Source organism: Zootermopsis nevadensis, unplaced genomic scaffold, assembly GCF_977971745.1.
Source record: "Zootermopsis nevadensis isolate Lab colony 2312 unplaced genomic scaffold, Znev_1.0 Znev_ptg000028l, whole genome shotgun sequence".
NCBI classification, from domain to species: domain Eukaryota; kingdom Metazoa; phylum Arthropoda; class Insecta; order Blattodea; family Termopsidae; genus Zootermopsis; species Zootermopsis nevadensis.
The window spans coordinates 17466240-17481733 of record NW_028259160.1 but is presented as its reverse complement, the minus strand read 5'-3'; the positions used below and the strand labels follow the sequence as shown (position 1 = coordinate 17481733).

Below are 15494 nucleotides of genomic sequence, written 5' to 3'. Positions count from 1 at the left end.
CATTGTTGGTTTTATCAGACTTTCACTTCATTGTTGAAAGATTTTCTGAATCTATAAGTGTATTAGGATTCATTTATAAAGTGTACTATAATGTGCTGTGGATTCAGTTCGATTATTGGAGAAATACGTCGATTGTTGTTTCCCGAAGAAATGAATTTCGCGAGCGAGTAATCGGGTCTTGTGCACCGACATTTACATTTTGCATTTCTCGCCGAACTGCCGTCGGACTTCGGATATTACAAAAATAAACTTTGTTGACGTAATATTACATTTTTATTTTAAGAAACTAATTTATTAAATTTGGATTGTTGTCATTAAGCGCGAAGCTGTGATTTTTTAACAACGATTATGAATTATTTACAGAAGTCTCAAGGTAAGTGAAAAGAGCGTCTTTGATTGACCGACGTTTTATTTTGGAAATGAGCGGAGCGTCGTCAACGGATGAAACCGAAGACTTTTTTATTTATTTTTGCGAAGAAGATGGAAATGGCGATTTCGACTTCGTTATTTGGTTCGTGTTTTCTTTCGTCGCGCCAGATGGCCTATAATTGTGATTATTCTAAAGTTTATGGAGTTGTTCTTGTTAATAAGGACAACTGAAATGAACTCTCAATTATACGGCTATCGCGATCATTAAACAGGAACATCGATAAATAATTTTGAATTCAAGTTCACATCTGTGCAACAGCAACATAGGTAAGGTCTAAGCTTTCATCTTTGTAATTGTGTCCAATCTGTGTTTGTTGCTGTGCTTACAGAACTTTGTTTTTGTTTTGTTTGTTTCAGGTCCCGCTCAAGTCCTGTGCCTCAACGTGGCGAGCGGGTGAAACAAAGAACGGTGCACGCCCGAATTTGAGGTCGTTGTTGCACTGATTGTAGAACCCTCAGTTTTGGTTAAACCGTTTTGTTAAATGTCTATGGTTAGGTCCCTCATGCGGAAGGGAAACTTTGATAGGGCGCCCAAAAATAAGTGCACAAATTATACTGCAACGTCGAAAACAGGGTGTGAAATCAACAATTTTTTTAAAAAAATCGGTGCTGTTTAATTATTTATTTGTTGTAATGAATTCTAAAATTTGAAATTAGCAGTTTCAGAAGTGCATCGTTCTTTGGCCAAACAGGATAAGCTTACTATAATGCCAATTTCAAATAATTTTCTGGTAATTTCATCCCCCTTCCATGACCTTTTCTGAGTGTACATTATTAATCTATTTCAAAATCCTGCCATTGTAATCTGAGTTAATATCTACCTAAAATTCATTTTTATATGCAAGATGACAGTTTTGATAACTTACTGGCCTTCCATTCACAGGATGCACTTACTTCTGTAACATTCTGTACTAAGCTGAAAACAAAATCTTGCTTAGTGTTGAGATATGAAATAGTAATTCCTACCAACTTTCTCCAACAGAGTGGTAATTGACTAAATGGCATGATTCAGTAACTCAGCATTTTACCAAGAGAAGGGTTTTTTGACACTGTGTTAACCAAATCGTGTACAGAACACTGTGGAAATTGAGATTAGCCCTCATCATTTTCATCTACAATGTGCTGATGTTCCAAGTGAGTCACTGGCAGATTGGCAGACCTAGTAGAAAACAGTATTGTGTCTCTCTCTGTGGTCGTCACGTCGTCTTCCGTCGATCTCTGCTAGGCCTATACGAAACTTTGCAGCGTTACTGAATAGGTATTAAGAATTATACACAAGCGTTTTTTGGTAGATAAAAAGGTGACCATACAATTTTAATGTTAATTTTGACGATCATTATTTTTTGTAGTATGAAGAAAAGGTTACGGTACTACGTAACCCAATAGAAAAAGCATTGCAGCAGAATGTTTATTGAACATCGGACAATACGTGTCTTTGAGCAGATTGGTTATAAGTTCTCCCATACACGTGTTTCCTAACCATATTTTAATTTTGAAATGTTCCGCTCTTTGCCTTGCCTGTACAGTCAGGTTTGTGGTTGTCCCTAGTTGTAGTGGTGTATAGAAGTTGGTGGTACTGGTAGTAATAATTGGGCGATGGCCTAAAGAGACAAAAAGAGAATGGATTATCGTTTGGTTTCGTGTAGGCAGGTTTTCTTTTGTTATGAACGAGGATACAATCTGTGAATCAGTATATTTAGTGGACAAGGCTAAGCAATGGATGTGGATTGTGGGGACAGGCAGAATGGTGTTTGTGCATTCAGTGATGATGTTGGTGTTAATCAGTGTTGAGTGATGTACAAGAAGGTGCTCCCATTCATAAAGTTCAGAGTTTAATTTAGCTATTTCCCCTCACTTTGAAGTAAAATAAAATATGCTTTTCCTAATCCTTTGAACTAGATAATCACATAGGTGTATAATATTACTATGTTTTTACTATTAATGTCATAATTTTTTTATAGGTTATTAGAATTATTTAAAAATGTAGAATCAGGTTTGGATGTCAGAAAACCAAGTCAACTTTACCTGGTTTAAGGTAACTTGCAAAAATCCAACCAAACCTAACCAAGAGCATATGCAGTAGGATCAAAAGTTCAGTGTTAGGTGTGTGCGGTCAAAGTAAATGCACAGTCAGAATTTTTCCTCCTGTTTCTTGCTTGGAACAACCACAGATATGTTTATTATTCGGTTTTTCATTTTACACTTGATTTTATGCATAAGGATTTTGGGGATATGCTAAACACTTTTTATGTTTTGCAAGTTAAATGTAATATGAGTGTGAGGTCCATATGTTGGCAGTGAAATATCATCTCTTGGTTGCACTCAAATTATTTGCCCCATTTCTTCACCCCTTGAAGCCTGAAGCTCATGTAAATAATATTTAAGATTTCAGTTCTAACCTCAAAGAAAACGCATGCTTTCCATGACAGTGATCAGTTGGTTAATGTTCCTTAAGGAAATAATCATTGTTTATTCTGGGGATCATACAAAAAAACACATAAATACACTGTATAGGTGAAATGCAGAGTTGTTCAGTGCTAAAGGAGGAGTTACGTGTAGTTATCACGAGGCTTTAAAGGATTAATGCTATATACAGGTTCCTTTTTTTCCAGGTGCTGATATTGACTTTGGGGGAATGTTCAGATTCTATACCTCCTTGCAGTGTGTTTCTGACATATTACATTATTCAAAGAGAATAATTTGTGATGTATCAGAATTACTTGTTATTAATGTGAAAGGTGTGACTCTGGACTCAAAGTCAGTGATCAAGTTTCATTTTCCAAATCCTTTATCTGACTTTTTGCAGAGGGAAAATGTTATTATGCCAAAATCTAAGAAAGTGAATTCAAATCGGTTTAAGCCATTCCAGAAAATTAATTCTAACAAAAAGAAGTCGGACCATAACAAAAAGGTGTCAGTACCTAAGAATTGTCCAAACCGATTTGGACCGGAACACAAAAAAGATCAAACGTCTTGTTCTCTACCACAATCTGTTGAGTCCTCTTCAGAAAACACAGACTCTGATGTGTTAATTGTGTTTGACTCGAAAGAGCAGGGCTTGCGAGACGTACAGCAAGAAGTGATACCTACTGACATTGACAAGATTGACGTCTCAGTAATAACTATGGGCAACTCTGATAGTTTTGCATGTGGCACTGGTCTGCAGCAAAATCCAGGCGGTTGGTATTGCAGTGCAACCACGTGGGCATGTAGTAACGTCCAGAGTACCTGCTCTTCAGAACTTCCTGCTGTTGAGAACATGGTTCTTAAAAGTGTGCAACCGCATGATGGAGCATCAGAAACTGGGACAGCCTCCACAAAAGGTATATCTGTTCAGAGGAAATTGGTATTGTGTAATTCTGTTTGTTCATGTCAGGAGCCTGGCTCTTGGTATGGCCTTGAAAGTGTACCAGACTACACCAGAAACTTTATTCAAAGCAGCTGCCATGATTTTTAAGGGTAATGATTTGGAGTGATGGCACATAGCAGCCGTCATAATCGCATCCTTTAAGAGATGACATATTTTGTGTTTTAGTGTACAGTTTCTTCATATATCAAAGAAGTTGAACATACAACTGAAAACCGAGGTATTTCTAAAATGATGCTGGACCTAATTTACGGTCAACTTTTTCACACTTCTACTTGATATCAGGCCATGGATTTATATCTCAGCCCAAGTACTAGCTATCCTGCCTGTTTTTTCTGGTTTTCCTCAGTCACCATAGCCAAATGCCAGGATATTGTCTTGAATTAGACCACGGCTGTTGAATCATTTTATCCATCTGGATTTTTTTGACATTTACTTGAGTTGATGTAAACTACTGTCAATTGCCAAACCCTCTCAACCTTTTTCGTACAGGAATAACAAATTCAAATCCCTGTTCTATGGGGGCTGCTGGCTGGAATGTTACTCTGGGGTTAATAGTTTAGCAGCAGGTTAGCACAGCGCACGGCGATCTGGATTACACATAAGCCGTGATGCGCAGATGATAAAGGTTAAATTGTCACCGTAATGGGGTATAATGCTATTTGCTCTAATGAAGATGGTTCTAATTTACATAATTTATGTGTTCACTGTATTGTAACAAAATTCCAGATCATGTACTGGAGAATTCAGAAGGATGTTGACCCCAGTGCATTCAATATATAGGAAATAGCAACAGGATTGTTGTGGTGTTATCAGAGTTGCATTTTTTCTTACCATTATGTGATAAGATAATGATAAAAACTGATACACTATTGTGGTCATCAGTCAAGTGAGGCCTTTCCATAGGAAGGCACAAGGAGGAAACAAAAAACCTGTTTAAAAATCTTTGTTAAGAGTGTGGATAATATATCAAAATATATGGAAGCCGACCTCCAGAAACATTTCAAGCTGAGGGAAACTGCGGAACCCAGGCTGTCTAGTACGTATTTAACCCACTGGAATACCGTTCCGTCAGTTAGACACAATATTGTGTGTGTACAGCAAAGAAAATTGTTGTACAACAGACTTCATGAACTTATTTAGACCACTGTGCAGGGAGAACTGACATCAGTCTAAGTAGAAGCAAATCAGAAATTACAGTCAGGTGGTTCGTATTTGAGAGATCAAACTCAAATCTTGGTCCAGAGACATGCTATCCAGGATTGGGATTGTAATGGGCTTTCTCAGCCTCATTATGTGGGTCTAAATAACTTAAAGTAGATGATGATATTATCATATCCATTTGAGTGTAACTAGTGAAATGTGAAAAATTATATTTGACGTTTTTTGACAGTGCATGATTGCTTACAACCAGTTCATCTGGCTGTACGTCACAGTAGCACATCACTAAACTGTTGATCCCCGAGTTAAAATGCAGCTGGTAGCCCCATAGTACAAGTGTTTAAATTCTCTATACTTATATGCTAAAGATTAATATTAGTGAATCACTAAAAGTGCTCAAATGTTTCAGTATACAGTGAAACCTCGATGCATCGTTTTCGGCGGGGGTGGGAAATAAAAACGATGAATGCGGGAAAACAATAGATGCGGGAAAGCATTAAAATTTTTAAAAAAAACAATGTTTCTCTTTCAAAGTTTCTTCTTTTTACCAAAAAAGTCTTTAATGGACAACTGGTTTGTCGAAACTTTACGTTTTAGACCAAACAGAGCACTTTCCACGTTCAAAATGTTTTCCTCGTCACGTTCACTAATATTAAGCGCATAAAAGAACGACTTCACTTTCGCCAATGCAGCGTGCGCTTCGGCAAAACTCGGCAAAGCTTCGGGCTCGCATTCGTCGTCTTCCTCACCGCTCCCCCCCGCTTCGCGAACAATAACAGGAAGAATGGAAATACTATTACTGCCGAACTCAACGAAACGTAGCTGTAGAAGACCCGGAACCGCTGGAAACAAGATGAACCAGAAGAATGAAAAGTGCCGTCAGCCTTTCCTTTGTACTTGTAATAAAAGCATTTGTGAAGAAATTCACACTGCACATGCCATCTGGCGTCGCTGGAACGAAATATGAGTGCACCCTAATTAAAATCGTAAAATTTCTGACAATGAGCACCACCATTCACTCCAACTATCACCCCTGCACCGCTGACCCCTCATTCCAAAGAATGTGCTGGTTGGGCGACATAACAGGTTACCACTACTGTGTATTCCAAAAACATTGTGCGTCTTTCGGTATTAATTTATCTCAAAACCCAGCATTTTAAATTCACAGAAACGATCATTGCGGGAAAATTGTGGGCCGGGACTAAGATTTTTGAACGATCGATGCGATAAAACGATAGTTCGAGGAACGATAGAAGCGGGAAAATGTAACATTATTTTATATGGGATGTATTCGGGACCGAACAAAACGGACGATGCATCCGGGAAAACGATAGTTCCGGGAACGATGGATAGAGGTTTCACTGTAATTACATTATCCATAATTTCGTAATAACTTTTATTTTGGCACTGCTAGCTATACTAAAGGGTAACGTATCAATGCACAGATTGGTTATTAGTGAATTTAAATCTGTCCCAATAAATTTTTACTTCTAGATATTGTTTAGTCATACATTCCTCACATTTAGATCCTGCCTACTGTGGATACCAGAATTAAATTTTATGGCACTTTATGTTGAATTTGTAGGCAACAGAGTGGCATTTGGTTTGTGTTTTCTTAAAATTCTTCGCCATTCCATCTCCTTGAGTAATATTTTTTTTCTGTTGGTATTTTTCAGATTGGTCAAAAAGGAAAACAATGAAAGAAAAGAGACAGTGGCAGAACACAGGTTTTGGATCTTATTTTGCATGTGAGTTCCTTCATGTTATTGACAGATAACAGAATATCACAAATGCTTTCCTTGTTGCTTTATCTATTTATCTGGTAATTAACTTCGTTGCCTGGTAACCATTTTTAATGCCTATATTAGGAACATTACACGAAAAAGACTAATGAAATTGGTATTACATGATAGATGTTTTGTGTTCCCATGGGTCATGATTGATACATAATTTTAAATGTTTTGTCTCTAATTTATATTTTTATTATTATCATAACAGTCATCATCATCATCTCAAATATTACGTAATGTTATTATGTTTCATGCTGTCTCTTGAGCTGTTTTTCTAAATTTGTTAATGCTTTTGCATTTCCTAACACTTTTTAGTTTGTAGGAGGGATAATTCAGATGTATGGGTACATGAACGTAACCAATCCACACTGTTAAAAACTGACACATTTTCATGGTTGTTGATGCAATGGAATATCAATAGCTAGCCTCAGACTTGGACAATAAAAATAACGACATTGAAATTCCCAGCATAAGACCCATAGACAGTGATGATCGTCTGCAGGAGATAACTCATAGTTGTTATATTGACCACCAAGTCCATTTATAAGAAATAAGGCTCACATTCCCAAGTCGTCTTTTTTACCTGGTGATAGGTGCAGAACCCAGCTTTTGAAATGTTAGCTGAGCTCTGGATTTTGTATTGTTTTTTTTTCCTAATGTTTTAACTTTCAGACTCATTAGTGTTTTATTCCTAACTCTAGCACTACTCAAATGTGGACTGTGGCTCTTGTGCAGCAGTTGTTGATTTCTCAACAGCATATAATTTTCCTAAAGTGTAATAATAAGTTGATATAATTGCGTCATATTGTGAATTAAAATTTAATTATTCGTGTTTTTTTTCCGTCTAATCACAATTGTATATAAATAAAATTTATACATAAGATATTAAAATATCATTTACATATTTGGTACATCTTTTTACTACATGTTTCGGTTACATTGAACCATCTTCAGGTGTAAAGTTAAAAGTTAAAAGTTATAATCTTATAAACTAAGACTTAATTACTGTTGTTGTGTAACTTCTGATGATGTTTACTTCCAAATTCATTGGAGTGAGGGTATATTTTGAAGTGATAGTGGTTCAACATTGGCCAAGGAAGAGCGTAGATATGTCTTGAAGGTATTCAGAAGTACTAACTTATCCGAGGAGAACTGGATCAATACTGCACAGTATGATATTTTAATATCTTATGTATAAATTTTATTTATATACAATTGTGATTAGACGGAAAAAAAACACACGAATAAAGTGTAATAAGTAGTGGAGCTTTCTTAGTTACATCTGCTATTATCTACCAGTACAGGGATCTATACCGCTAATGTGTTTCTGTTATGGGAAATCCAGCGAGGCAGATGAGGTCCACACCATTCCAGTACATCTTCACGATTATGTCATACAACGTACTGTCGCAGGATCTACTTCAGAGCCATTGGCACCTGTACACTCAACACAATCGCAGTGCCCTGGAGTGGGAGCATCGTAGCCAGCTCTTACTCAGCGAGATCAAAGAAGCCAATGCTGATGTATGTATCGGTCACACGTGAACCCATTGATCTGTGTATTGTGTCCATATAATGTCTGCCTGTGCAAATGAAAGATAACATCTGCTATCGTTCATGCAACAGGTTCCTACCAGTTGATGCTTTCATTGGTGCCACTCATACGAAAAATAAAATTCCATTTCTCTTTTTCAATGTAGGTAATTATGTCTATAATGTGTTGTGTGTAAGTTTATGATAGCAGCAGTAACAAGAATAACAAAAATGGTAGTAAAGTTGTCCCTGGTATTTAAGTTAGCACTATGTCATGGAAGTATATTGAAGAGTGGAGGTATTGCTCCACACATTCTTGATCTCGGCATTAGGTGGGGTAAGTGGTCAGCTTCACACCCCAGCCACTTTGTTGCTGAGGAAAACTTTGGGGTAAGAGGCTGGATGGACCCTATAGCCAGTCATCGCGGGGAAGAGAATATAATTTGGACCTCCCAGGAATTTAACCTCGGTCATCCATCCTGTAACCCAGTTACTATACAGACTGAGCAATTTCAGTTATGATGATGATAATATTAATGTATCTTACGGAGTCCTTTTGACAGTTGTTGAAATTTGATATAAGACACATTTGTTTAGTATTATCTTGTGAAAATGTCATTGATCTAAATACATTTTGGATGTAAAATTTCCGGAATGAAATATATCCAAGGTAGTCATTAATATGATGATAAGTGTGTATCATTGAAAGCATCAGACCTGCTATCACTGCAGTATGTTGCTGATGAGCGCTTGAATTGCACATACCAAGGCTGCAGATAAACATTTAAAACCCATCCAATTCTTGTAATGCAGTTATTTTTCAGATTCTGTGCCTCCAAGAAGTGCAAGCGAACCAGTTAAACACATTTTACAGTCAGCTTGAGGATTTAGGTAAGAAACTAAGTTATTCAATTCTAAATGGTTCTGACAATGGTGGATTACACTTAAAATTATTTGTTATTTTCCATCGTCTTTGTTTAGAAGAAAAACCACAGCATTTCAGAAACTTACCCTGTTTCCGTCTTCAGGCGAGATGGAAGGTACCTACGAGGTTGGGTCCGTCAGAAAGAGCTAGTCATTTGCCTTGTTACAGATAATGAGAGTCTACATTTTCTTGAAGAATTTAGTAGTGCATAATATTAGTGGATTCTGTGACATACTCTGAATGCCTGTCTTGTGTGTTGGCAGGCTATATGGGCATTTACAAACAACGGACTGGAAACAATGTCGACGGTGTTGCCATTTACTATAAGTCTGACATGTTTCATCTGTCAGATCACACGTCTGTTGAATACTACCAGCCTGACATCAGCATTCTTGACCGTCACAATGTAGGTCTGATTGCGAAGCTTGCCGTTAAAGCAAACCCTAGCAAACATTTGGTGGTAGCTACAACTCACTTGTTATTTAATCAAAATCGTCATGACGTGAAGATGGCGCAGACCCAGCTCCTGCTTGCAGAAGTGGAGAGGTTTGCATATGAAAGCAGGTATGTGCACAATCCAGGCCAGTGGAAGATTCTACATGGGTAGGGGGAGTTATGGTTGGCCACTTCTCCTACACTGCGCCTCCATGAACCACTCAGACTGCGCCCTGCCATCTTAGGAGGGAGCAATGTAATAAATATTTATATTAATTTGTTTTAATCAAGTAAAGTTACATTATTTGTCAGTGAACTTTCATACAGCTGTTTTACATCAAACATATGCTGGCAGAAGTGGTTTACAAGTGTCCCTGTCTTTAAAAATTATTTTCTAACAAAGAAGTACAATTGTGCCTTTAATGTCCCACTGAAACCAAGAACATCCCATTGACAATAGCAACTGGTTAGCATGGGGGAAGGCATGTTGATGGGGGGTACTGCTAGATGGACAGATGGGGGAAAATCAGTGTTGATTCTTTTGTTGACAGCAGTGTAGTATAGAACAAAAGGTTTAACACTACAACCATCTGACCTGTTGCTCATGATCACTTTATAAGTGTTAACTTAGTAACTCCTAAATTATTGCACTTAGTTGGTCTATTTAAATCATTATTGTATATAGGAATGGCCAGGGAATATTATTTTAGTGCTACCTACATACAAGACAGACCCTCCTATGTTATGCAAGACTCGGCTTACGCGCATCTTAATTTGTTGGTGTGTTATTTCACTTGCGCTACTGTAATTCAAATGCTCTGCCTCTTGCAGGTTTGGGAATTCCACATACTGCCCTGTGATAATCACTGGTGACATGAACTTTCAGCCCTACACGGGCGTATATAAACTGCTGACTCGAGGGAGATTTCAGTATGAAGGACTTTCCAGTAAGACCCTCACCGAGAGTCTCCATGGACAAATTCTGAAAAAAGAACTTATTCCCAAGAGCCTGAATATATTGAACTCTTGCCAGCACTGGGGGATTCTGAGCAGTCGTGAGACAGGAAACCTAAGTCACACAGAAGAGCTCAAGTTCTTGAAGGTATGTGGCATATGTCTAACATAGTGGTTGCAGTGGAAAAATCAAATAAAATGCCAAAGAGTAATAAATAATTAGTAATACTAAACAAGTCATAATAGTTTCAGGTCTGGCAATTATTCTTAGGTTACTTTTAAACAGAAAACGTTTTGAGATGTGTGGCAAATTGGCATGCCTCTTCAACATTAACAAGTAACAGAATAAGGCCATATAGACACGTTTTAAGAACAAGTGAAGAAAATGCCCCAAATAAGGTTTTGAACGTGAAAGTATGACTGTAGTGTCTATATGTGGGACCAGGGTACTTAAACCTCCTATTCATGACTAGCCTGTAGACTCAATATGCTTCATGCACAAATTTTTTGTACTTGACAGTGAGCTGGCTTAATTGTGTAGGTCTGCTTTTGTATGATGGCATTAAATTTTTACAAGCCTTAGAGTTGTAAATTTCCTTTGTGCTCACTCTGTATTTTGTACTTTATTAAAAATGTGTCGAGTGTTGTTTTAGACTTATAATACGGATCACCAGAGGATCATGAAGGAGCTAAATATGATCAGCAAAACACCGAAGTCATTTGAGGATTTTGTGAAGAATGCCAAGTTGGAGGGACTTGAGGAAAACTTTAAATCATGCATCGGGCCCAGCACAATTCCTCCAATGCCAAAAGAAAGGTGACGGCAGATTTTCTCTGCATTTCTGTACATTGTGATATTGATTTACAAGGAAAAGTTATTTATGACTTTGACGCTGCAGTATCTCGAGTACGTGGGTGAGCTCTTCTGGAATATTTTTGTACTTAGAATCAGACTACGCCTTCTATTCATTTTTATCATTTGAGTGGTGATTGGGATTGGACACTCATGGCTGTTTATAGTTCTGCTGGATACAAATAGAATCTATTGTACTAGAGTTGAGAAGGTTTGACAGTGGGCCAGCAGTCAGAGAATTAATTGTTGAAAGTGGTCTTTCCATTGCTGTATTGTATGAAAGTCTGTCTGTCGTGTCATTCCAGGTTTGCAACTGGTCAGCTGACCCATAATCTGAATCTCCGCTCAGTGTATAAACACAGGAAGAAGTGTCGTGACCCTGCGGTCACTACAAACCATGGAACATGGATAACTGTAGACTACATATTCTACAGGTTTGTTTTTTTGTGAGAACTGAAGTTTTAATCCATTTAACTTACTGGTTCCTACTGTTTTTCATAGGATATATAAGACCGATGAATAAAGGCAGAAAGTAAATGAACACAGATTCTGATGTGGGACACTTTTGACTGTGTTATTGTAGTTTTGGACACCATTAAACTGAATTCTGGTGAAATAGAGCCATGACAAAAACAATTCAAAAGTTGATGAGACCTCCCAACTTTCATCCAAAACATTCACAGTAATCCCTATCGTCTTCACGTTTTTGTGTCAGCACTACAGCAACTACACTTAAAACAGCTGTTATCATAATGTCTAGTCGTACTTTTGTGAGATTTGAGTTTATCCCAAGTGCATATATGCAAGCATCAAAATTATCAAGTCTCATAGTTGTTATCAATAAAATGTCATATTTTAAAGTAGCATTAAAAAGGTACTTAATTACACTGTTTTTTCTCTGTTGATGAATTTCTAATGTTTACGAATGAGCCATATCATTCATTATAGTTTTCCATCTTTAGCACTTTGATCCATTTTCTAAACTGTGATGCTGTTGTTTATAGCTGCCTTAAGAGTGAGAAATACAAGAAGCTCGTCGAAGGCAGTCTGAAGCTCGTGAAGAAGTATAGGCTGCTTACTGCATCTGAAGCTGAGTCGCTTGGCCCCATCCCAAATTTTGCTTCACCATCTGATCACTATCCCTTGCTTGCCACATTCCACTACTCATTTTGAATATCAGTGCTTTGACATGCATAAATGATGTGGTGGGTTATGAATTAGTTGCCAGAATTTGGTATAAAAGAGTGACATTGTGTTCTAGAAACAGCTGCCCTAGAGGGTAGTTTTACAAATATTAGCATTGTTTGGTTTATAGATTTGAGTATTTGATAGGAATCTTAAATCTATTTATAAAAATAAATGTTTTATGTGTTCAATTTAACTTGAGACCATTTTCTTGTTATGTCATTACTGAAACTGGATCATAAAATCGGTACGTCAGACATCTGTGCCGGGAGTGAGCACATGCAATGGTACTTGTTGACACAGGTGGTCCTTGTTTCTATGCTGGTAACCCTGTCGTAATCAGGCCCTACATTTACAAAGACACTGTTACACATAAAGGAATACTATTTTTTGTTTCCTAGTATAAAAATCACTTGATCATATGTGCCCTTATGGGAGCCATATTTAACCAGGGTTTAACAGGTACAAACTTCTCAGAAATTCTTGAGATAACAGAAGTTCCACATCCACGGTCCTACCGGAAAATAGACTGACTTACTGTCGGAATGTTGTTTAACTTTGTTCGATTGCATTGGTCTTGTTGAAAACTGCGCTGTTATCAGTTCACTGTTGCCATTATACAGTTGTCATAAATGTTAGATGTTCTAAATTAGAGACTGCCTGTATTTTAATTTAGACTTACTTTTGTCATTCATGTGCACCGTTAAATGAGTAGTCCTTACACCTGGATTGTAAGCATAAAAATCTGAACCCTTAGAAAGCAAATACTGTCATAGAATGATATACTTTGAAGTGAATGGCCTCTTTAATTTGTAAGTCCACGTCTATTTTGATGGTCACAGTTTCATGCATTAACAAACACCTATTTTCGGGAGTTGATTAGTACATTGAGTTCCGAGATCATACCCAGATAATTGCCATGTCTGGCATTGTACATTAGGCTGAAGGTCACACTATGATGGTATTGTTTTAGTTTCCTTGGCAACATTCACCACAGTTTGTCAAAAGTAACTTCATTCTGTTAGAGCTATAATGTTTTGGGTTGTCAGTTCAAATGTTTTTGTCCAAAATTCAGTTTTGTTAGTTTTTAGATGAATGTCCAGCTTTTAGAAATTGCAATACAGATTGAGGTTGCGTTTTTCGGTTAAAATGTTGTCTATAATTTGATTGTCAGTTATTAATTGAATGTTCTTTGTGTTTGTTCATAATTTACAGCAGATTAAGACAGTTCTTGAATTTAGTCCAAATAGAAATTTGTAATGTAGGTGGCACAATTCCACCAGAGCAAAGAAAATTTATATATATCTGTTATTGTCTGACATACATTGGATTACATACATTTAATCACTGCCCTTAAAATAAACAGCTGCCTTTCTCTACAGCTATAATTTATTTTCCATAAAAGTATAAGACGTTCTTAAACAAGGAAAGAATATGAAGTTTCAGGAATTAAAATGAGAAGCTGAGAATAGGGAAAACTGGCGAACTCTTTTTGGGCAGAAGAATGGACCTGTCGTCAGACAGAACACTAAAAAAAAGTATAAACAGCTTTGTTTTGTTCTCAGCCACATAAACAGTGAATAAATTAAGTCTTGCGTACTGCTATTAGTTACAGCATTTACTTTCATCCCCTATAGATAACATTTTAATGAAACATCTACAGAAATCATTCATTGCCTTGTGAGCTCTCAAATGATCTGAAAAAGATCTCTTTTGTTGGAGAGAGACAGGAAGAGTTCATTTGTTGAGGATTTACCTGTATCAGATGATAAAGATTTTGTGTAATTAATGACAAGAAAAGTTGTTGTTTGAAAATGTTTAGAAATTTCTACCACACTTCTTAACATTTTAAAAGAACAATTTTACAATACAGAAGTACCAAAATTCAGAACCCTAAATTTTTGTATTAATAAGCATGTACCTAATGGAAAGGTTTGTTCCCTGCATCCAGATTGTATTAGCAGTGTTAGACTTGTGCAATATTGTTTTCCTTGAGCCGACTACATCTGGCTCTGATGTGATGGCGAAACTTTGAAAGGGGTGCGCATGCGTGTGGGGAGGTTAAGCTGGTTTAGGAGGGGGTACTGATTTGGGCTGAACCCATCTCGCCAGAACACAGACACTCTCTCTGGCTGTAGCTACAGATTTGGTCGGCAACGTCTCTCCGGCTGGGCACTCCCTTTGAGGCGACATTGGTTTGTATGTGTTTTCACGTTGTAGTTGCCCTTCCAGATTGGTATTGGATTTGTTGTGTTGGTGGATGGGGCAACCACTGTGTTTTGGACTTATTTTTGGTCCCTCGGGGTCGTCAAGGCCGGGGAGACGAATTGAGTATTGCCGAGAGTGAGCCGTGTCGTGGGGCTTTTGTTGTACTTATGTTTTGCTTGAGAGTTTCATTGTTTGTAGTAGGGCAATATATGACCCCGTGTAATGTACATGTATCATAATTTGTTTCTTGCTGTGTTTTGAGTACACTCTTTTCAGGGGCATGGGCAAAGTGAACCTATGACATATAGAACTGAACCCCCTCCTCCCCCTTTTGACTGTTGTTGAGAAGGGGGGAGGGGATCATCCTCTTACTTGAAACAAGATATTTTGCTCATTTTTTTTCCTAAAATGTTCTGAATTGTGTTAAATTCTGATAAATAAATGTCTTTAATTTTCAAAGAAGCACTGTTACCCTTTTCTGTTATGCTTATGATGCCCTGAAGCATGAGGGAGCTGTAGGTATCTCTGAAATGTTGGTAAACTTCTACCAGATCATCCCAGAAGTCATCGTCATACTCACTGCCTTGAGAACCTGAAATCTCAGTCTTGTCTAACAAGACAGTCATGCACAGAACATGTCCTGCAGGCGCCTTT

General features: G+C 37.5%; 1 protein-coding gene across 1 annotated transcript; it reads left to right on the top strand.

The window, feature by feature from the left end:
* The first annotated feature begins 1960 nt into the window (after positions 1 to 1960).
* On the top strand, positions 1961 to 15302 carry angel (protein). Its single transcript, XM_087357499.1, has 10 exons — positions 1961 to 2235; positions 3042 to 3752; positions 6634 to 6705; positions 8093 to 8271; positions 9105 to 9171; positions 9469 to 9769; positions 10472 to 10742; positions 11248 to 11411; positions 11753 to 11881; positions 12452 to 15302. The coding sequence occupies exons 2-10, from the start codon at positions 3065 to 3067 to the stop codon at positions 12618 to 12620; spliced, it is 2040 nt and encodes a 679-aa protein (XP_087213625.1). The 5' UTR covers positions 1961 to 2235; positions 3042 to 3064; the 3' UTR covers positions 12621 to 15302.
* Positions 15303 to 15494: the final 192 nt, after the last annotated feature.

Coding starts and splice junctions, on each gene's coding strand:
- angel (XM_087357499.1), top strand. CDS start 3,065: ATGTTCAGATTCTATACCTCCTTGCAGTGTGTTTCTGACATATTACAT. Junction 3,753..6,633: donor TGGGACAGCCTCCACAAAAG/GTATATCTGTTC, acceptor GGTATTTTTCAG/ATTGGTCAAAAAGGAAAACA. Junction 11,882..12,451: donor GTAGACTACATATTCTACAG/GTTTGTTTTTTT, acceptor TGTTGTTTATAG/CTGCCTTAAGAGTGAGAAAT.